Genomic DNA, 24,548 nt, shown 5'->3' with positions numbered 1-24,548 from the left:
CTCTGTCTCTGTCTGTCTGTCTGTCTGTCTGTCTGTCTGTCTCTCTGTCTGTCTGTCTCTCTATCTCTCTCTGTTTCTGTCTCTGTATCTCTTTGTCTCTGTCTCTCTGCATGTGTGTAAATGAACTCAGGCCTTTATACATGTTAAGCATGCACCCTACAAACAAACTCCATCTCTAGTCCCTAAAGATGTCTCTTACTCATGTCCTCCAAAGGAAGTCCCCAAGGGATGATATAGTGGTCTCTGGAGGACTGCATGGGCCTTTGAGTCAGGGATCCTCCAATACTTCGTACTCCTTGGCTTTCTGAAGAACAGTTGCTGTGTCCTATGTAATGTGTCTTCTGAGGATTAATGCTCAACAATGGTTTTCGAACATCATTTCAGACTTGGCTGATTTGAATACTTTGTGCCAATCTGCTCTGGATGTGAAGGTGGAACTCAGACAGTGTAGGCTCTCTGTAGTGTCTCCTTATATGCTCAGCTTCTCATTACAAGGTGACTGTGTTCTGGTGAAGTCTCTACAGATGGTGTGTATAGACGTGCATTTCCAATAAAGCCAAAGTCTTTAAAGTTATGTCCCAAATCTTGGAAGTGGCTCTAGAGTGTTTTTTGCATGTAATGCATTTAAATCCTTGTACCTTACTTTTGAAAGATTCATTTACCAAGAACAAATTAAGAGAGGAGGGGACACAATTGGTATTGCTGAAGAATGCTCCAAAAAGTCATAATGACCAGTTTATAGGTCTTGTCTATTTCCAAAGGACAATCACCTACCCACTTTTAAACCATCTATTTTGAAAAATTGAAAATAGATTTTCATACAATATATTTTGACTATGTTTGCCCTTTCACTATTTCCTCCCAGACTCTCCCCATCCACACCTACACAAATCCACATAATTCCTTGCTATTTCTCAGTAGATAATAAACAGGCATTCAAAAATGAAAAATAATAAAATGAGACAAAATTATAAAAAGGAAACCTGATTAGCACAGAACAGATGAGCAAGAAGAAAAACAAAGAGCCAAAGAAAAACAAACAGAAGAAACACATATAGACACACACATTGGAATTTACATACTCTAAAAATAAAATTGGAAACCACAGAATATAAACAAAATACTTGTAGGGGAAAGACAAAAAGCCCAAACCAAGCATCACGGGACAAAAAATGGTTCCGTGCACTCTTCCCTGCTAGGTGGATCACTTCCGTTCTTTTTGAGAACCTCGTTCCACTATTTCACACATCCAAGCATAGCTGCAACCACATACATCCCAGACTCTCTCTACAAATGACAGAGATCCATGAATATCACTGCGCTCCTTGCTTTGCCAAGGACACAGTGTCAGAGCAGCCCTCATTGCCTGCCTCTTTGACAGTGCATGTAATGCGTATCTTTGCCACCAGAGGGAAGATGAGGATCATTTTTAGAGGAAGGAGCACTTCCAGATCCGGAAAGTTTCAGTGTCTAATGCCTCAGAGTCTGATGAAACTGGACATTTGGGGATTTTTCCTGCTAGAAGCCACAGGACCTGCCCTGTGCCACCGTGTGGGTTTCTGTGGATTTCGAGCTAGCCAGGAACAGCCCTTGATTCCGAGCCTGCCAGGGTCATGCGTAGAAAAAAAGAAATGAGAGCACTCTAAGGTAGATAAGAACTCATTGAAGAGTTTGTTTGTTTTTGTAAAGTGGTCAAAGATGAGAACAGTTAACTACATCAACGTGACACAAATTCCTACAAACACCGAAGCTAGAACCAACTTCACAGTAAACCTATGATTTTGAATGAGACAAACGTACACGAAATTGTTAGTAAGAAATGCTCAGATTAACCCGGCAGTGGTGGCTCACGCCTTTAATCCCAGCACTACGGGAGGCAGAGGCAGGTGTATCTCTGTGAGTTCAAGACCAGCCTGGTCTAAAAAGCGAGTCCAGGACAGCCAAGGCTATACAGAGAAACCCTGTCTTGAAAAACCAACAAAACAAAACAATATAAAACAAAACAAAAAACCAAAACAAACAAAACCCAAAACAGAACACCCAGAAATGCTCAGATTAACCCATTATTCAAACACGAAGATCAATGGAATGGAACAGTATACAATACCCAGATACAAAACCCCAGGCACCTCCTGTCATCTGATTTCTGATAAAGATGGAAAAAATACACACTGAAGGAAAGACAGCATCGTCAATGAATGGTCTTGAGAAACTTGAAATCCACGTGTGGACTAGGGGAGCTAATTCCTTATCTCCCATTCTGTATAAAAAGCTACTCACGATAACTGAAGGGACCAGGAACTTTGAAATTATTATAAGTAAAAGAAGGAAAACGTTTCAAAATTCAGGCATAATCTGATCTTTTTTGGATGTCTCACATTTAACTCCTTGTCTAAAGAGTGGGCTGGGGGTCTCTCCTAAAGTGAGTGTGTTGGGAGCCGAGAGACCCTGGCTGAGCTGAGAGACCCTGGTTGCGTTGAACTCCAGCTGACCCTTTCCAGCCAGCCTATACAGAAAGAACTTATCAAACATTTTGCCTGGCAACGGACAAACCGCAAACGTCGTGCTTGGCCCCAGGAGAGGGAACTTGGCCCTGAGAAAAGGAACACTCAGTGTACCGTGGCTTTGTAGCCTTTCTCAGAAGTCACGGTACATGAACATCTGACATGCTGTGGTCTCTGGGAGAGGACCGCAGGGCCACCTGTCTCCTCCCCCCACCCCACACATTGTCCCAGGGGTTCCTACCCCAGAAGATTCTGTACTCTCCCACTGCTCTCCCTCCTTCCCCCGCCCTTCCTGAAGCACACTTTAAAAATCATACACCTGCTTTCAGTAAATGACTCTTGATAAGACTTCCTTTCTAGAGTCGTGTCTCTCTCCCGCCTATTCTTCATTTACAGGCCGCGACCCCCTTCGAGAACCCGAATAACTAAACCCGCGGGACGGGGACATGAGTGCAGGCTTGTGAGGTGCGATCTTATAATTTAACCAGCTATAATTGTCTATATTAGAAAAAAAAGATATATGAAAGGAAGACAGAGCCATACATGTGCTCCCAAAGAGCTGCAGGTGCCAACTGGGCTGCTGTAACCTGCCCAGAGACTTACCACTGTTTCTGTCTAACCTGGGCATCTCATACCCAGCTACAAGCCCCCTTATCTGTCTTCCCCAGCACCGCAGACCCTGCTGTTTTAACCCTTAATCTTCCTTTAAACTCCAGCATTTGTTCTCACTGTAGCATCTGTTAGCAGCTTTCACCCTTGGCCCCTTTCCCTTAACACCCGCGGACGGCTCCTGCCTCGATATGACAATTATAGGACTGCGTGTCTGCCCCAAGGACTCCTACGCCACACATCTGAGAGATGTTTATTGCAGCACTATTTACAGCAGCTAAGTTATGGAGATAGCCTAAGTATCCTACAAAGGAAGGACAGATGGAGAAAACACGGTTTAGGTTGGTTATTCAATACAAATGGTCAGCCCTGAAAACGCACATACAAGTAACATTCTACAGACAGAGCAGGCTACATTTAAGAATATATACATATATACATATACAAATCTAACAACAATTAATGAAAAAAGAGGCCTTGAACTTAAAAGACAGCAAGGAGCGGGTGTCTAGGAGGCTTTGGAAGGAGGAAAGGGAAGGAAGAAATTATGTAATTATAATCCAAAAAAAGAAAAAAAAGAAAAAAGAAAAAAGAAACTAAACCAGTTTCAGAAAGACACATATCATGTCTTTTATTTCCTTTTTTTTTATGTGTATGAGTGTTTGCCCATCTAAATCTGTATCTATATCTATATCTATATATGCTTCAAGTATATGCCTGGTTCCCAGTGAGGCCAAAAGAGGACCCTGGAGCCCCTGAGACAGGAGTTACAGGTAATTGTTAGCCACCGTGTGGGTGCTAGGAATTGCACTCAGGTCTTCTCAAGAACAGCAAGTGCTCTTAACCGCTGAGACATCTATTCGACATATTTATCACATGTTTTTAAAAATCATCTTATATTTAATTACTAAATTTTGTAGAGCTGTGTGAAAACATGTATATTTTATACGACATTAAAGCAGAATTAAAGCTGTCCACAGGGATATAAGAAGGAATAGTAGGAGAAGTGGGAAAATGATGAAAATAGTGTTTGGGGGGAGGATATGCCCAAGATACTCTACACATTTGAATGAAAATTATATATGCAGCAATAAACATTTATCACACATAGTAATAAATCTTAAAAAATCTAAGAAATTAGTAAACATTTGGGAGGTAGAAGCGCACGTGTCAGGAGTTGGAGTTAAGTACCTGCAATATTCATTTGCATTCCCAAATCCCAGATTCCAGCCTGGGATACCTGAGGCCTTATGCTTCCTATCCCCCCACAAAAGTGTCATATCAGAGTATTTCAGACTACAAAATTGAATATATATACATATATGTATATATATTTAATATGTGGGGTACAGGGGCCACAACACTTTCATGTTGTGTTGGTTCGCTAATTTAACAAATCTGCTTATTTCCTCAAACCAATCTATATGGATGAATTAAACAACAGAGGCTTATAAATGTAGAAATTTGGTCTACAATTTAAAATGGATTTTATATTGCTTGGGGAAAAAGAACTCTAGAAGGTGGGGGAGTAGGTTTCTGAGGAGTGTCCTTTGAGGGTCTGTCCTCCATGGCTGTTTCTTTCTTCTTCTCGGATCCTCTCTTCCTTGGCAGGAACTTCTCTGGCCCATCCCACTGTGCCCTGCACACTGATGGGCTAGAACTTCCAAGGATATGAGCCCATGTAAACTCTTAGTCTCTTAATTTGTCAGGTACTTTGATTACAGAGAAAAAAACTGACACCCAATGTATATGTATATTGAACCATTGAAATGTGCATTTTAAATATACAACCTTTAAAAAGACAGAAATGAGGACTGAGAGGTAGGTCATTTGGAATAATGCTTGCTGTGTGAGTACCAGGGCTGAGTTTAAGCCACAGAATCTACGAACAGCAGCGTGATGCTGTGCCCTTGTAGTCCCAGCACTGTTGGAGACAGACTGATTAACGCATGGTGTCATGCCCTTGTAATCCCAGCATGGAGGATATAGAGACACAGGTTAACAGCATGATGTCATGCCCTTGTAATCTCAGCATGGGGGATATAGAGACAGACAGATTAAGAGCACGATGTCATGCCCTTGTAATCCCAGCATTGGTGGTATGGAGACAGATTAACAGCATGATGTCATGCCCTTGTAATCCCAGCATGGTGGGTATGGAGACAGATTAATAGCATGATGTCATGCCCTTGTAATCCCAGCACTGTTGGAGACAGACAGATTAACAGCATGATGTCATGCCCTTGTAATCCCAGCATGGTGGGTATGGAGACAGATGGATCATGAACACAGAGGTCAGCTAGACTAAACTAATTTTCGAGCTCCAGGCTACTGATTATTCAATTGAGTTGTGTCACCAGAGGTTGAGCTCTGTCCTCAGCACAGGTGCACCCACTCATACATAAACAAAACACTCCATTTGTTTCTGCAGGTAGTTTTGACATAGGAACAACTATTTAAAGAGAATCCAAGATGGCGACTGACTGGCATAGTAATCACGTCAGGCAGCGAGGAGTCCAGTGAGTCAAGGCCATGGCCTGTAGATGTGGGAGACAGGCTGTAGCCTAAGATGTGGGAGAGAGGAGTGTCTGCAGAAGCATTGGCGCTGCCTGCACTGTTCCTGATCAAGGAGGTCTAGGCTCTACCCTCCCTGCAGAGCTTAGTCCACATGCTCTGACTACAGAGGGGTGAGCGCTCCCCAAGGTTCCAGCTGAACATGTGCAGGCAGAGAGCTGAAAAAGAGGAACCTGAACTGCAGGGCACACAGGCCTTCTTGCACAGCTCTGCAGTCTGCTCAGGGGTGTCTTGCAATACCTGCTGGGGCAGTCGAGGCTGCCTGCACTACTTCCATCTGTTGGCCTGTCCTCCTGGCCTGTTGTCCTTGCTGCAGTAGCTGCTGCCTCTGAGGAAGCATGGGGCACAGAGTCATGGTCACAGATGGAGCACACGTGTCACCAGTGCTTGACTACAGGCTGCTCTGCACTCACGGTGGCAACGCCAAGATTTTTGTGAGTTTTACTTGTGCACTCAGTAATGTCAGATTTCTTTCAGCTGGCTTAGGGTGTAGATCACTGATGGAGTGTCTAATCAATACACTGAAAGTATTGAGCTGGATGTCTAGATGGAGGGTGGTACAGTGACAAATTAAAGCAAGCCACACAAGTAGCTTAGAAACTATGTAAACTAGTGACAGATATGACACCGCCACCACTAGCAAGCAGTGGAAAAGGCAATGCAGGAAAATGAGAGAGAGAGAGAGAGAGAGAGAGAGAGAGAGAGAGAGAGAGAGAGAAAGGCAGAGAGGGAGAGAGAGGGAGAGGGAGAGGGAGGGAGAGAGAGGGAGAGAGAGAGAGAGAGAGAGAGAGAGAGAGAGAGAGAGAGAGAGAGAGGAGTTGGCTCAGCCATTAGGAAAATGATTGCTCTTCAAGAGAACCTGAGTTTGAGTCCCAGTACCCACATGGCAGGACACGATCATCTGTAACTCTAGTCCCTGGGAATCCAGTGTCCTCTTCTGACCTCCAAGGTCAACAAAAAAAGTACACGGTGCACAGACATCAGGTACAACACTAGCACACATAAAATAATAAAAGAAACACATCTAGAAAAACTATGAAGGATCAGAATTAAGGCACAGAGTGCATGAAAATGGGCTGGGAGGCGTAGTACTCTGGAGCCAGAGGCGAAGAGTGTGTGACAGCCGAGGCTGCATCCCAAGCACAGAAAATGAAGCTAAACAAAGAAAAGCAAACAGAAATATGGAGAAATGAAAACGGAAAAGTGAAAAACAAAAACATTAATAGATACATGAAAATACGTACATGTGGAGGATCCAAGATGGCGGCGAGCAGTGTGGACCGCGTTTGGAGGCTCCAGTGAACAATTCAGGGAATTGCACAGATTTCTGAGCCAGGAACACCGAGGTCCAAACATCACGGCAGCAGGAGTGCTCCACGGTTCGGAGGGACCAGGGTGCGGAGGACCTGCGTGCCCCTGCACACGGGAGGAGTGTGGTTTTTCTCTGATCGGAGCGGCAGCGGCAGAGGCAGCAGCACCAGCGGCACCAGCAGCGGCGGCTGAGGTTTGCAGCTCATAGCCTTCCGGTGGAGGCGATTGGTGTGGTGGCTGGTGGGAATTGCTGCGGGAGAGGGGACTCGGGGCAGGATTTAGGTCGCGTGGAGCCTTTGGACCCAGACTGGACTCGGCGGACAGTTCGGCCCAGAGTCCCGGGTATTGGCCCGGCCCAGCAAACAATTCTGCCTGAGGCACTAACTCAGCGTGGCCATAGCTCCCCTGCTGTGGCGCAGGGTTAGTTGAGCACGCTGCTCCACACTAGGCAGCACCTCAGCTCAGCGGCAGCTCCCCTGCGGTGACACAGTCTGGGCGGAGCACTTGGTTTCACCACAGGCGCTAACTCAGAGCAGCCGCAGTTCTCCTGCTGTGGCGCAGGCTTGGTGACGTGCTCGGTTCCATCCTAGGCACCACCTCAGCTCAGCGGCAGCTCCCCTGCGGTGACACAGTCCGGGCGGAGCACTTGTTCCACCACTGGCGCTAACTCAGAGCAGCCGCAGTTCACCTGCTGTGGCGCAGGCTTGGTGACGTGCTCGGTTCCATCCTAGGCACCACCTCAGCTCAGAGGCAGCTCCCCTGCGGTGACACAGTCTGGGCGGAGCACTTGTTTCCACCACTGGCGCTAACTCAGAGCAGCCGCAGTTCTCCTGCTGTGGCGCAGGCTTGGTGACGTGCTCAGTTCCATCCTAGGCACCACCTCAGCTCAGCGGCAGCTCCCCTGCGGTGACACAGTCCGGGCGGAGCACTTGTTCCACCACTGGCGCTAACTCAGAGCAGCCGCAGTTCTCCTGCTGTGGCGCAGGCTGGACAGAGCTCTCGGTTCCACCAGCTCTAAGACTCTGGTTGGACACAGTGTGCAGTTTGAATCCAGAATTCCTGGCTGAGATTGGTGGTCAGTTCGGGCCCTGAGTCAATAACTGACCACAGCATGCACTTTGGGCCAAAAGGCCCTAGTGGAGCTTGGTGCGTAGTCCCAGCCCAAAAATTCTGGCTGGACCCTGTGTGCATTTTGGGCCCAAAATCCCTAGCTGAGCTTGGCAGACGGTTCAGGCCCTGAGAATCTAGCTGAGTTCTGCCCGTGGTTCGGTCCCAGTGCTCCTGGCTGGACTTGGCAGGGAACACAGAAGGCTGTGGATACCTTGGCCTGACCCAACGCTCATTCAGAGACCCAGAACAATTGCAGGATCCACAGCAGAGGGGGACTGAGGATCACTGGCTGTGAGAGACCAGAACAACAGGGCTAACCTCCTAACATCCACACCAGTGAAGCTTTGAGCTCGCAGCCTAGGGAAATCGTAAGAAAACAAGTGAATCTATCGTCAGACACCCTCCATTCAACTCTGGAAGCTACCCAACAAAAACAAAGACGGCAAGATGTCTAAAGGACAACGAAAAAGCATACGCAAAAAACCCCAAAACAACATGGCGTCTCCAGTTTCCAGCTATCCCAAAGAAAACAACCCAGAGAACTCAAATACAACGGAAATACAAGAAAATGACCTCAAATCCTTAGTAATGAGGATGATAATGGAGGAAACAAATAAAATTCGTAATCAAATGCAGGAAGACGCAGACAAACAGGTGAGAGACATAAAAGAAGCACATAGAGTGGAACTGGAAAAATTGCAGGAAAATGCAAACAACCAGATGAAAGAAATAACTAAAACGGTTCAAGCTCTGAAGACCTATAAAGAGGCAATGGAAGAAACTCAGGAATATACAAAAAATCAGATGAAAGAAATCAAAAAATCAGTTCAAGATCTGAAAATGAAAATGGATTCAATGATAAACACGCAGACAGAAGAAAAACGAGAACGTGAGACCTCAGAGAAGAAGGCGAGCAACACAGAGGTGAGCTTTTCTAACAGAATCCAAGAGATGGAAGAACGAATCTCAGGGCTAGAAGATACAATCACAGATATTGAATCAACCATTAAAGAAAATGCCAAATCTGGAAAACTCCTGACACAAAACATCCAAGAAATTAAGGACACCATGAAAAGAAGAAATCTGAGGATAATAGGCATTGAAGAAAGAGAAGACATCAGACTCCAGGGCCCAGAAACTATTCTCAACAAAATCATAGAAGAAAGTTTCCCAATCTAAAGAAAGAGATGCCTATAAACATACAAGAGGCCTACAGAACACCAAATAGAATTGACCAGAAAAGAAAAACTGCCCGCCACATAATAATCAAAACACAAAACATGCAGAACAAAGAAAAAATATTAAAAGCTGCAAGGGAAAAGGGCCAAATAACATTTAATGGTAAACCTATCAGAATTACACCTGACTTCTCAGCAGAGACCATAAAAGCCAGAAGGGCCTGGACAGAGATCCTGCAAACCCTAAGAGAGCACAGATGCCAGGCCAGACTACTTTACCCAGCAAAATTATCAATAACCATTGATGGAGAAAACAAAATATTCCATGACAAAAAGAAATTCAAACAGTACCTATCCACAAACCCAGCTTTACAGAAGGTACTAGAAGGAAAACTCCATCCCAAAGGGTCAAGCTACAACAAAAACTACCCAGGAAATAGATAACTATCCCATGGCAAAAACACAACTACACAAAACGCTCGACTGGAAACAACATCAAAATTAAGACTCTTAACAGTCACTGGTCATTAATATCTCTCAACATCAATGGCCTCAATTCTCCAATAAAAAGACACAGACTAACTGAATGGGTACATAAACAAGACCCAACATTCTTCTGCATCCAAGAAACACATCTCACCCATAATGAAAGGCATTACCTCAGGGTAAAAGGTTGGAAAAAAATATTCCAAGCAAATGGTCACAAGAAGCAAGCAGGTGTAGCCATTTTAGTATCGAACAAAATAGACTTTCAAGCAAAATTAATCAAAAGGGATGAGGAAGGACACTTCATACTCATCAAAGGTAAAGTCAACCAAGATGACATCACAATTCTGAACATCTATGCTCCCAATACAAGGGCACCCACATATGTAAAAGATCTCCTAAAAAAGCTTAAACCACACATCGATCCCCACACAATAATAGTGGGAGACTTCAACACCCCACTCTCACTGAAGGATAAGTCATTGAAACAGAAACTAAGCCGAGAAATAACATCATTAACCAATGCCATGGGTCAAATGGATCTAACAGATATCTATAGAACCTTTCACCCAAACAAGAAAGAATACACCTTCTTCTCTGCACCCCATGGAACCTTCTCCAAAATTGATCACATCGTAGGTCACAAAGCAAGCCTCAACAGATACAAGAGGATTGAAATAATACCTTGTATCCTATCAGATCACCATGCTCTTAGGCTGCAATTCAACAACAACAGAAATAACAAAAAGCCTACACGTTTGTGGAAACTAAACAACTCTCTGCTAAATGACACCTGGGTCAGGGAAGAAATAAAGAAAGAAATCAAGGAGTTTCTGAAATTCAATGAAAATGAAGAAACAACATACCCAAATTTGTGGGATACATTGAAAGCAGTGCTAAGAGGAAAATTCATAGCACTAAGTGCCTTTAAAAAGAAATTGGAAACATCGCACATAAGCATCTTAACAACACAACTGGAAGCCCTAGAAAAAAAAGAAGCAGAAACGCCCAAGAGGAGTAGACGCCTGGAAATAATCAAACTCAGGGCTGAAATTAACAAATTAGAAACTAAGAAAACAGTCCAAAGAATCAACAAAACCAAAAGCTGGTTCTTTGAGAAAATCAACAAGATAGACAGACCATTAGCCAAACTAACTAAAAGGCAGAGAGACAGTATTGAAATCAACAAAATCAGAAATGAAAAGGGAGACATAACAACAGACACTGAAGAAATTCAAAGAATCATAAGATCCTACTTTGAAGGCATATACGCCACAAAATTTGAAAATCTAAGGGAAATGGACGATTTTCTTGATCAAGTTCACTTGCCAAAGTTGAATGAAGAACAGATAAACAAGTTAAATAGTCCCATTTCCCCTACAGAAATAGAAGCAATCATTGATGGTCTCCCAACCAAAAAAGCCCAGGGCCAGATGGTTTCAGTGCAGAATTCTACCAGACCTTTAAGGGCGAGCTAATACCGATACTCTTCAAGCTACTCCAAAAGATAGAAATGGATGGAAAATTACCAAATTCATTCTACGAGGCCATAGTCTCATTGATACCTAAACCTCACAAAGACTCAACAAAGAAAGAGAATTTCAGACCAATTTCTCTTATGAACATAGATGCAAAAATACTAAATAAAATACTTGCAAAACGAATACAGGAGCACATCAAAGATATCATTCATCATGACCAAGTAGGCTTCATTCCAGGCATGCAGGGATGGTTTAATATACGGAAATCCATCAATGTAATCCACCATATAAACAAACTGAAAATAAAAAAACCACATGATCATCTCCTTGGATGCAGAGAAAGCATTTGATAAAATTCAACACCCATTCATGTTTAAAGTTTTAGAGAGATCGGGGATACAAGGCACTTTCCTCAACATAATAAAGGCTATATACAGCAAGCCAATAGCCAAAATCAAAGTAAATGGTGAGATACTCAAGGAAATTCCTCTAAAATCGGGAACAAGGCAAGGCTGCCCACTCTCTCCATATCTCTTCAATATAGTACTCGAAGTTCTAGCCAGAGCAATAAGACAACAAAAGGAGATCAAGGGTATCCAAATGGGAAAGGAGGAAGTCAAATTATCCCTCTTTGCAGATGATATGATAGTGTACATAAGTGACCCTCAAAACTCCACCAGAGAACTCCTAAAGCTGATAAACACCTTCAGCAAATTGGCTGGATACAAAATTAACTCAAAAAAGTCTGTAGCCTTTCTATACACAAATGACAAGCTTGCAGAGGAAGAAATTAGGAAAACCACACCCTTCACATTAGCCACAAGCAATATAAATATCTAGGAGTTACCCTAACTAAGCAAGTGAAGGACTTGTATGAAAAAAATTTCAAAACTCCGAAGAAAGAGATTGAAGATGACCTGAGAAGATGGCGTGATCTTCCTTGCTCATGGATCGGGAGAATCAACATAGTAAAAATGGCCATCCTACCAAAAGCAATCTACAGATTCAATGCAATCCCTATCAAAATAACTACACAATTTTTTAAAGACATTGAAAAGTTCAATTCTGAACTTCATATGGAAAAACAAAAAACCCAGAATAGCTAAAACAATCTTGTACAATAAAAGATGCTCCGGAGGAATCTCCATACCTGATCTCAAACTGTACTATAAAGCAATAGTACTTAAAACGCATGGTACTGGCACAGCAACAGGCTGGTTGATCAGTGGAATCGAATCGAAGACCCGATATGAATCCACACACATATGGTCACTTGATTTTTGACAAAGGAGCCAAATCCATTCAATGGAAAAAGGATAGCATCTTCAACAAATGGTGCTGGTCTAACTGGAGGTCTATGTGTAAAAAAATGAAACTGGACCCATATTTGTCACCTTGCACAAAACTCAAATCCAAGTGGATTAAAGACCTCAACATAAAACCAGAGACACTAACTCACTTAGAAGAAAAAGTGGGAAAGAGCCTGGAACATATGGCACAGGAGACAACTTCCTGAACAGAACACCAACGGCCCAGGCCTTAATGTCAACCATTAATAAATGGGACCTCATGAGGCTGAGAAGCTTCTGTAAGGCAGGAGACACTGTCAAGAGAACAAAGCGACAGCCTACAGACTGGGAAAAAATCTTCACCAACCCTACATCTGACAAAGGTCTAATATCCAAAATATATAAAGAACTCAAGAAATTAAACACCACCAAAGCGAATAACCCAATTGAGAAATGGGGCTTGGAACTAAACAGAGAATTCTCAACAGAGGAGTATCAAATGGCTGAGAAACACTTAAAGAAATGCTCAACCTCCTTAGTCATCAGGGAAATGCAAATCAAAACAACTCTGAGATTCCATCTTACACCCATCAGAATGGCTAAGATCAAAAATTCAAGCGACACCACATGCTGGCGAGGATGTGGGGAGAGAGGAACACTCCTTCATTGCTGGTGGGAATGCAAACTAGTACAGCCACTTTGGAAATCTATCTGGTGCTATCTCAGAAAAATGGGAATAGGGCTTCCTCAAGACCCAGCTATTCCACTCCTTGGAATATACCCAGAAGATGCTCCAGCACACAACAAGAAAATTTGCTCAACCATGTTCATAGCAGCCTTATTCATAATAGCCAGAACATGGAAACAGCCTAAGTGTCCCTCAGTAGAAGAGTGGATAAAGAAACTGTGGTACATATACACTATGGAATACTACTCAGCTATTAAAAACAAGGAATTCCCGAAATTTGTGGATAAATGGATTGAGCTAGAAATGATCATAATGAGTGAGTTAACCCAGAAGCAGAAAGAATCAAATGGTATATACTCACTTATATCTGCATACTAGCCCAAGGGGCATGTCCAACGAAAGCCTTCACTTACCAGGAACTGGGACAGAGGGGAAGGCCATCCTATTGGACTCTAAATGAGAGACGCATGGGAGAACAGCAAAATAAAAGGATCCAGAGGGTCCTAGAAATCTACAGTAGAACAATATGATAGGCAGATTTGGGCCCAGGGGTCCCGCTCAAACTAAGGCACCAGCCAGAGGACAATACAGGAGGTAAACTTTAACCCTTCCAGATCTAGGCCAATGGTCAGAACATTCTCCACAGTTGAGTGGAGAGTGTGATACGACTTTCTCACATAGCTCTGGTGCCTCACATTTGACCATGTCCCCTGGAGGGGGAGACCTGGTGGCACTCAGAGGAAGGACAGCAAGTAGCCAAGAAGAGACTTGATACCCTATGAGAATATATAGGGGGACGTAATCCCCCTCAGGAACAGTCATAGGGGAGGGGAATAATGGGAAAATGGGGGGGGGGAAGGAATGGGAGGATACAAGGGATGGGATAAACATTGAGATGTAACAAGAATAAATTAATTAAAAAAAAAAAGACTCGATTTAATGTTCTTTTCTGGAAACTGGGAAAGGTGTCTGATGTTGGGGCATAATGCTGATAACGTGCCCTGACATACTTTTCTTTGATGTGTGCGCGCGTACTTTTCAAGTTAAGTAAACATAAAAATGGTCATACTCCTCACTCCCACCAGTTCTCCTCTGTAAAAATTCATTCCATTTTATAAAATAAATGCTGCAATATCTTAGTCAGAAAAAAAAAAAAAAAGAAAATACGTACATGTTATACATGTCTTTGTGCATAGTTTCTGTGAGTGGCTATGTACACACGTGATGTGTACGTACAGTGTGTATACACCTATATACATGAAAACAAGAAAATTAGAAAAAATTCTCACAGTAATTTATTCCTTTACTAATCATCTTTTCTTACTTAAAAATGTTATTTTCTTTCTTTTGTTCTTTCTTTCTTTCTTTCTTTTGGAGACAGTGTTTCTCTGGTTAGCCCTTTCTGGAACTATCTTTGTAGACCAGGCTGGCCTTGATCTCAGAGGTTTCTCTGCCTTTGCCTCTGCTAAGATTAAAGGTATGTCACCCTACCCAGCTTCATTTTCTTTCTTAAATAAATAAAAAAAAAAAAGCTATGTGTAGTGATACATATCTTTAAAGATAGCACGTGGAAGGTAGAGGAAGGTGGATCTCTTCCGAGGCCAACCTGATATACAGTGTGAGTTCCAGGACAGCAAGTGATGCAAAGTGACACCATGCCAGAAAAAAATATTCAATATGTACTTACTCATTTTATTTTATGTGTATGTCTGTTTCTGAGTGTAGGCACATGCAGGAGTCTTCAGAGGTCAGGAGACTGAGCTGGATACCATGAGGCAGTTGAGTCTGAGATTTCTGCAAAAGCAATAAATTCTCTTTAAAAAATATATTTTATTAATTCATTCATATTACATTTCAATTGTTATCCCATCCCTTGTATCCTCCCATTCTTTTCTCCCTTCCATTATCCCCTTAGTCCCCTCCTCTATGACTGTGGCTGAGGGGGACCTTCTCCCCCTGTATATGCTCATAGGGTATCAAGTCTTAAGCCAACTCCCCTACCCTGATGGCATTTTCAAACACACTTCATCTTCTTTTCCTTTCTTTTCCTCTGATCCTTCTGCCACTCTTCCCACTGCTTTTCCTCCACCTCATCCTTCCCTTTCCACTCTTATATCGCTGTGCTCTTCTGTCCTTTCCATGTTTCCTTCTTAAAGCATTTTCCCTAAAGATTGCTTCTTCCTCTTCTAGTTTCTTGAACTATAAGTTACCCACTACTCTATGAAAAGGAGCGGTGAGGCATATGAGAGAGAATTTGTTGTATCTCCTTTCTCTGCCTGGATTACCTCATGTATGCATTGTCTATTTTCATCCACTCCCATGTAAATTTCATCATTCCAGTTTGTGGTTTTGGAAAATGCCATTATGTTTGGAAACCACATTTTCTGAATGCTGGGACTGCATCTGATTTCCTTCCTGGAGTTTTATTTTGGGTATTATATACTAGTTGTTCGGACTGAATATCTGCTGTCCTAGTCTGTTAGCAAACTGAACAAGGAAGGGCCAATACTTTGCTCTCTGTGTCTGTGGCATGGAGCTGGTCGCCAAGCAGCCTCTGCAAAGTCCTGTCATTTTCACACCAAAAAAAATGCCTCGGTTCTTTGTCACTGGACAGCATTGAACAATGTTGACCTATCCAAGTGAAGACAGTTGCCCTGTGAAATAATTTCCCTCTCTGAACATACACTTGACCCCACAGGAAGACACGGCTTTAACCAAGCATTGATTATTTCATGAATGAGAGAAGGAAAGAGATGCTCCATGCAGCTGTTTGTTGGAACATCTGGAGCACGTTTTAAAAGTACTTGATGACCTCTACACAAAAGGCAGGGAGAGAGGTGAAAGAGAATATTCCAGGAGAAATTAACCAAGTGCGCAACAGTCTTTTATTAAGTCCACCAGGGTGTACTCTGGATGGGACGAGAGTGCAGCACCAGCAAGAGCTATGGCAGTGTTCTTTTTTTTTTTTTAATTTTTAAAAATTAATGTATTCTTGTTCCATCTCAATGGTTATCCCATCCCTTGCATCCTCCCATTCTTCCCTCCCTCCCATTTTCCCATTATTCCCCTCCCCTATGACTGTTCCTGAGGGGGATTACCTCCCCCTGTATATGCTCATAGGGTATCAAGTCTCTTCTTGGCAACCTGCTGTCCTTCCTCTGAGTGCCACCAGGTCTCTCCCTCCAGGGGACATGGTCAAATGTGAGGCACCAGAGTACGTGAGAAAGTCATATCCCACTCTCTACTCAACTGTGGAGAATGTTCTGTCCATTGGCTAGATCTGGGTAGGGGTTTAAAGTTTACTGCCTGTATTGTCCTTGTCTGGTGCCTTAGTTTGAGCGGGACCCCTGGGCCCAAATCTGCCTATCATATTGTTCTACTTGTAGGTTTCTAGGACCCTCTGGATCCTTCTACTTTGCTATTCTCCCATGCTTCTCTTATTTAGAGTCCCAATAGGATGTCCTCCCCTCTGTCCCAGTTTCCTGGTAAGTGAAGTACGGCAGTGTTCTTTATTGGAGGGTAGGATAGGAACAAGTTACAGGCTAGCTAGTCAGGCCCTGTTTGGCTGTTGGTTGGAACATCTCCAACTAAGGGCGTGGGGACATGCTATCTGATGTTGGGTGTCTGGCTAGCTACTCGCTCTAGAGCTGAGGAAGATGCCAGGGCCCCAAGATGAACAGTCCCACAGGAAGATGTCCTTAACTTGGAGCTTACAGGCTAGTTCTCCTCTGTTCTTGGTATGGTCCTTGCTCCATCTGGATTCCAGAGAATTTGTGCTGGGGATTCTAGAGTGGTAGGTGCCTTGGAGGAACTGAAGCCGTATTGGTGAACTCTTTCTGGGCAAGTCTTTGGCCACCAGGACCACCCCTGCTACTCTACCGACACAAGAGCGAAAGGGAAAAATAAACTCCCACCCACCAGATATTAGTAGATGGTAAAAACAGAGAGCAAGAAGTGAAAGGAGGGGAAAGAGATGATTGGAAAGAAAGAAGATTCCCATGTACTATGAAGAATCCGATGGAGAAAAATGGGATGCTGAGGATGGTTGCAGTGCAGACCAGACTACAGTTCAGTCCATAAGACCTGCAGCAGCCCCTCTTATCTCACAGATGCTGATGGGGCCCCTAATAAGAGCATTCAAATATGATGGCCAAAGGGGGCTATTCTTACTCAAACCTCCATAGTGACTAAGGCTATTTTGTATTAAAAGTTCTAAGGTCTAAGTTTAATGGTTAAAAAAAAAACTAGATACATGTATGTTTATTTAAAAGTTTCTGGCTTTTAAAACATTACATAATAGTTAAAAGTATCAGGCTGGTACAATTGATATTCTGAATGTTTCCCCTGTTGTGTCCTGCCCTGTTCTCTTTAACTATACCAGAATACTATCTATCCCACCGTTCCTATTTGTCAGTGGTGGGTCAGAACAGATGTGCCCCTGTCATCTGAGTGGTCCATAAGATTTATGGCTTTAGGGTCTGAGATAGGTTAAAAGTATCATTTTTCAGACATGACCAATCCATCACTTGAGTTTTACCGTGTCTAATCCCTGACAGATTACTCCAATTGGATGAATGCTTCCCAGTATGCAGTGAAAATCTGGATCCCTATTTCCAGAATGAGCTTCCCCCTTCGTGCATGCTCCACAGGCATAAAGAACTCTGTGTCTCTGACTAGGAGACACGAGTTGCTGGCTTGCTCGTCTCTGATGCATCCACCTGGTCTGAATCCAGATGACTCCTTAAGATACTCTCATTGCCTACATCCTGTTACAGTGTCTCCAAAGGAAAAGATTCAGCTGGACCTTTGGATATTGGCCACAGCTCTGGAAATGTGGTCATCCATGGGGTGCAGTGGTGCACGCCTTTAATCCCAGCACTCCTGAGGCAGAGGCAGGTGGATCCATGTGAATTCGAGGCCAGCCTGGTCTACAAAGCAAGTACGGGACAGCCAAGGCTACACAGAGAGACCCTGTCTTGAAAAACAAAACAAAACAAAACAAAAACCCAACCCCCCTCAAAAATGAACAACTATGGTATGGACGGCCTTTTATATTTGGACTCGCTGCTGTGTTAATACTTTACATGTGTGTTATGGACTGAGAGTCCTTCAGTTGAAAAGAGCAGGGACACTTCAACATATCTTGTGTCAATTGTATCCTATGTAATTGTGCAAACTCTTCTCAAACGAGCAGCCTTCTCTTGTTTCTGTCCCCCTTCCTTTTTAGGGTTCCTGTGTATCTTAATACACAGGATGATACATGGTATACATGGTGATTTCAGACAACAGGTTCTCTTTGAGTTGAATCAAGCTCTTACTAAAAACCAGATTTTTTTTTTGTGGGTCTTATTTTAACTGGCATTTTTTTTTTTTACAGTAGTCATGCCTATAGCATTTGCAGCTACTCTTACAGTAAGGCTACTCAAGAAGTGCAAACTGCCAATTTAGGTAATGAGCTTGTTTAGAATAGCTGGGCAACACAAGAATGTATAGATAAAAAAACAGTAGAAGTTAAGTTAAATGCTTTAGAAGCTGTAGTATTGCACCTAGGAGAGAGTACACTCACTAATATAGACATGTAGACATAAAAAAATAAACATCCACGTGTACATGCACAAAGATACACATGTGTACACATATGTTGGGGTGTGCTGTGTGAAGGTTGCTCTTGTACTATTACGTTGTTAGTTCTGCACTGGCAGAGAGCTGAGCACTGGCTGGATTTTGGTATTGTTATTATTATGGGTTATCACCTGCTTCAGTATTTTGTAAACTTACACCTTCCTCACTCTTGATCAGCTTAATAAAGAGCTGACAACTAGTACTGAAACAGGAATGGAGGGAGGACTTATGGGCAGAGAGAGGGACTCTGGGAGGAGAATCAGATGGGGAGATTCACTAGGGCACACGGAGGTGAATGAATGGACCAGAGTGGAGCAGAGAGGCAGAGCTGGCCACTAGGTGGGTCATAGGGGTAGGTTTAGAGCAGCTGGGAGTCAGCTCCAGCTAGAAGGCCTGAGCTTTAAAATATTAAAAAGCCTCTGTGTCATTATTTATATCACTGGGGGGTCCAAGAAAGTCCAGCAATACAAATAGATATACAAATCTACACACAAATTAATATACATGTATGCTCATATAAATATACTTAAGTACACATAAATATATACACGTACACACACAAAATAAACACACACATGTACACACATGGGGACACACAGATTATACACTTGTATACACATAAACATAAACCTGTACACACACATAAACATACAAATAAATATATATATCAAAACAGACAATAACATACACATACAAACACATAAACTTACATATGTACACACATAAATATACACATGTACACATATGCATACATACATTTACAAATATGAATATACATATAAAACAGACATAAACATAAAGATGTATACACACATACATGAATATACACATGTACAAATGTAAATATTACATGTACACACATGAACATACACATTCATACACATAAAATACACAAATACAAATAAGAATATAAACAAGTAAATACATATACATATGCACATGTCAAAACAAAAATAAATATATACTTTTACACAAAAGTGCATACATACATACATACATACATTAAATATACACATGTACACACATAAATATGCACGTCAATACACACGAACATAAATATACATGTGAGCATGCACAAACATAGCCATTTACACAACATAAATATACTGTGGATGCACACATGCAGATATATACATGTGTACATACTCATAAATGTTTATGCATATACACACTAACATAAATACATACATGTATACACAGAACATACACATGTACCTACATATACAAATATATACAAGTATAAATATATGCATGTAATCATAAATGTACATATGAACACAAATATACAAATGCATATAAATAAATATACACATGTATAAATATATATTTTCACATGTACACACAAATATTAATTTTCATATGGACTCTAACTGTATCTCTAAAGTCTAACCCCCAACCCTAACCCTAACATAAAATTTTAACCCTAACACTAACTCTGTTTAACTCTAACCCTCAGCCCAAACCATAACACCAGCCCTCTCACCCTAACCCTGACTCTGACCCAGACTCTGCCATGTTCTGTATGTCTATGAGGTTTTTGAAGAACTCATCTGACTATTTTACCTTATATTTCTATAGAATCTTACCTATCTGTTACACCGAGGATATATATTCCCTCCCGGGGATTAACAATATAAGTTACCTGTTTATTCTGCAGTTTAAATTCTTCTTATCTTGATTGTAGCCCCTTCCCTCATTCCCTCCCGATCCCCCCTCCCTCCCTCATACGCTTTCTCTCCCTCCCTTAGTACTCAGATAGAGAAGCCCTCTTCCCTTAATATCTGACCTCAGCCTATCAAGTCTCATCTGTATTAGCTGTAACCTTTTCCTTTGTAGCCTGGCAAGGCCGTCTTGCCAGTGGGAAGTGATCTAATTTTGGTGGCCAGAGTGCATGTCTGAAGTAGTCCCTACTCTCCACACGTGGGACCCACAAGGAGACTGTGCTACTACACCTGAGTAGAGGGTCTAGGTCCACGTCATACAGTTGTTGGTTGATGTTTCCAACTCTGTTTTGTAGTGTAGTTATGCTGTATTATGGGACTAATGTCCAATTATGAGTGTTTAATTTCTTAAGTTCTTTATATATTTTGGATATTAGCTCTTTGCCAGATGTAGGGTTGGTGAAGATCTTTTCCCAGTCTGTAGGCTGTCATTTTATTCTGTTGACAGTGTCCTTTGCCTGCCAGAAGTTTTTCATTTTCATGAGGTCTCATTTATTAATTGTTGATCTTAGGGCCTGGGCTGTTGGTGTTCTGTTCAGGAAGTTGTCTTCTTTGCCGATGAGCTCAAGGCTCTTCCCCACTTTTCCTTCTAACAGATTTAGTGTGTCGAGTTTTATGTTGAGGTCTTTAATTCATTTGGATGTCAGTTTTGTGCAGGTGATAGCTATGAATATATTTACATTTTTCAACATGTGGCCATCCAGTTAGACCAGCACCATTTGTTGAAAATGCTATCTTTTTTTCATTGAATGGATTTGGCTTCTTTGTCAAAAATCATGTGTATATAGGTGTGTGGGTTTATGTCTGGGTCTTTTATTTGATTCCATTGATCAACCAGCCTATTTCTATGCCAGTACCATGTGGAGAGAGATCTGAGTCCAAATCTGCTCACCAGTGGCTCACATGTGGTTGTGGCCTGCCCAGGTCTCTGCTTAGTCTGTCTGCTCTGTGTTCTAGCTGTGTCAGACGGGTGGAGGAGATCCATGCCTGAAGCTGCTAACAAGACAGCAGTTAATGTGGATTGTGGCCAGTGCCTGGACTCAGCTCTGTCTGTATGCTCCGTGTCACAGATGGGCCAATCGGGTAAGTGGCTCGGTCACTGAGAGAGATTTGGAGCCCAAAGCTGCTCGGGTGCTCCACAGGCGTTTTCAAGATGGTAGGGTTCTGGCTATCTGCTCTGTGACCCAGATGGCCTAGGCCACTAAGCAGCTGGGGTGCTGAGAGAGATCAGAGCTCAAAGCTTCTTGTGTGCCTCACACTCTTTCTCTTGATGACAGATAATGTGGATTGTGGCTGGTGTCAGGACTCAGCTCTGCCTGTCTGCTCTGTGTCCCAGATCCGTTAAGCAGCAGATGGGCAGAGAGAGCTCAAAGCTACATGGGTGTCTCACAGTCTTTCTCAAGATGGTGGCTAATGTGGCCTGTCCCCCAGGACTTTTGTGTGGGTTAGCTGGGTGGTCAGGGGTCAGACCAACCCATGCTCCACACAGTGTGGGTTCCTCTCAGCTGGGAATCAGCAGCACTGGTGTTTTGTAGCTCTCAGTTTGGTCTTTAGGTCGCTGTGCAGTCCTGGTTGTCCTGGTGGTTGGAAGTGGTGTGTGATCAGCACTGTCATCTTAGATCGATTCTTTAAAATCTTAAAACAAACATGAGCACAGCTGTTCTTCAAATAATCTCTTCTTCAGTGGTTTCCTTATACCTTTTTGAAGATCCTTGTCTAACTGTAGTTTTCTCAAAATGTTATCACTTAGAAGAAAAACAGTTTCAGTTTCCAGTTGTTACGACAATAGGCTTTCTCAGATAGACACTTTATAGCTAAAATGAAAACTATTGGGTTATTCGTCTATGCATCGAGCGTGAGGGTCGTACAGTACTAGAGTTCCGTGGGTCCCAGCAAATGGGTTCTGTGGTCTAGCATCCCCAAGATTGCCGTCTGTGACTGTGCGCCCAAGTCTGCAAGGACAGGCGCTGCTGAGCCGGCTTGGGCTGGTTGGTGCTGCTCTGAAGCCCCTGCTGCCAGGGCCTGGGGGACTCGAAGCCCCTTCCAGTGTGCGGTGACTGGGCTCACGTTCTGCTCAGGTCTCTGCAGTGCCCAGGTGCTGAAGCATGGCAGCCCTCCCTTCCAGAGGCCCGCTCATGGCTACTCGTGACTACTACACTACACACCTGCGACACCTAGGCTCCTCCTCCAGCAACAGCTCCTGTGGAAGTACGGAGGACTGGGGGATACTGCGCCCCACTCCTGGGTCTCCTCAAGGCCGATCCCGGCCACTGATGGGCCAGCTTCCTCCCATTCATGGCCACAGTGCTGGAATCTGCTGAGCACTCTGAAGAATCCCTCTAGGCCCCCAGAAACCCTGTCATTGGTGACCTGGCTCCTGAAAGGAGGAAGAAGCAACCAGTCAATCATCCTGGCCTGGCTAATACCAGCCCCCCTGTGCTGATCTGGTAGAATCACCAGCCAGCACAAGCTTCAGTGGAGCTAACCCAGAGTCCCATCCACCAAACTCACCCTACCCTGTAAACTAGGAAAGATACCAATAAGAGTTGGAGAGAGCTCCCTCGTAGTTCACAACACTGAATTTTCCTGACCCCATAACTGTGCCTTACAGCAAGAAGAAAACAAACGTCCAGCAGCCACCCTCAAAAAACAAAACCAAAACAAGAAACCAGTTCTCACCAGAGCTTGGGGAAGGAAGTATCTCTGTTGGGCTTTGAGGGGAGCCCTTGCACCAACAGGTAGACACTGCGTGCCGTCAGCATGGGCAAAGGAGACCTCAACAAGCCGCAGGGCAAAATGTCCTCCTACGCCTTCTTCTTGCAGACTTGCACCCCGACTCCTCCGTCAACTTCGCTGAGTTCTTGAAGAAGCGCTCCGAGAGATGGAAGACCATGTCTGGAAAGGAAAAGCCAAAGTTTGAAGATTTGGCCAAGACGACAAAGCTCGATATGACGGGGAGATGAAGAATTACGTTCCTCCCAAAGGGCCTAAGAAAGGGAAGAGAAAAGATCCCAATGCTCCAAAAAGACCACGTCTGCCTTCTTCTTGTTTTGCTCTTAATATCGCCCAAAGATCAAAAGTGAACACCCGGGCCTGTCTATTGGAGATACTGCAAAGAAACTGGGTGAGACGTGATCTGAACAATCCGTCAAAGATAAACAACTCTATGAGCAGAAAGCAGCTAAACTGAAGGAGAAGTAGAAAAAGGACACTGCTGCACACCGTGCTAAGGGCAAAGTGAAGCTGGAAAGAAGGGACCCAGCAGGCTATCAGGCTCAAAGAAGAATGAACCAGAAGATGAGGAAGAGGAGGAGGAAGAAGAAGATGACAAAGATGAGGAGGAGGAGGAAGATGAGGATGAAGAATAAATGGCTGTTCTAAAATGTGTGGAGCGTATGTGCTCAGGCAACTGTTTTGCTAAGAATGTGAAATTGAAAGTGCAGCACAACATTAGTTTCAGTGTAAAAACTGTACAGATTTTTGTATAGCTGATGAGATTCTTTGTAGAAAAAATACGTAAAAAAAGTTTGTAGCTTTTTCAGAGGCTACAACAGTTAGATTTAAAGCTTTTGATGTTGAATGTTCTTAAATATTTAACGGTTTCTTTAATTTCTTATGGTAGCTGTCCCTTGGATGGGGACGCCTGGTGGCACTCAGAAGAAGGATAATAGGTCACCAAGAAGAGACTCGATACCCTATGAGCATATATAGGGGGAGGAGGTCCCCCTCAGTCACAGACATAGAGGGGAATGGGGGGGGGGTGAAAGCGGGAGGGAGAGAGGAATGGGAGGATGCAAGGGATGGGCTAACAACTGAGATGTAATATGAATAAATTAATAATAAAAAAGGAAAAAATTTCTTATGGTAGAAAAAAAACCAAAAACCAACAGAGCAAAACAAACAAACAAACAACAACAACAACAACTAAATGGAATTTGTATTACCAGTAATTTTTTAGGATGTTGCTTTTTAAAA

At 43.1% G+C, this 24,548-nt stretch overlaps 1 protein-coding gene and 1 pseudogene across 1 annotated transcript; both read left to right on the top strand.

Annotated features, from left to right (window-relative positions):
* Positions 1–22,678: 22,678 nt before the first annotated feature.
* LOC127192442 (pancreatic progenitor cell differentiation and proliferation factor-like) lies at positions 22,679–23,016 on the top strand. Its single transcript, XM_051149708.1, has 2 exons — positions 22,679–22,826; positions 22,859–23,016. The coding sequence occupies exons 1-2, from the start codon at positions 22,679–22,681 to the stop codon at positions 23,014–23,016; spliced, it is 306 nt and encodes a 101-aa protein (XP_051005665.1).
* A 317-nt stretch (positions 23,017–23,333) lies between these two features.
* LOC127192441 (high mobility group protein B2-like) lies at positions 23,334–23,941 on the top strand (annotated as a pseudogene).
* The last annotated feature ends 607 nt before the right edge of the window (positions 23,942–24,548 follow it).

Source organism: Acomys russatus, chromosome 7 (genome assembly GCF_903995435.1).
Source record: "Acomys russatus chromosome 7, mAcoRus1.1, whole genome shotgun sequence".
NCBI lineage: Eukaryota > Metazoa > Chordata > Mammalia > Rodentia > Muridae > Acomys > Acomys russatus.
This window is presented reverse-complemented; position numbering and strand designations above follow the sequence as displayed.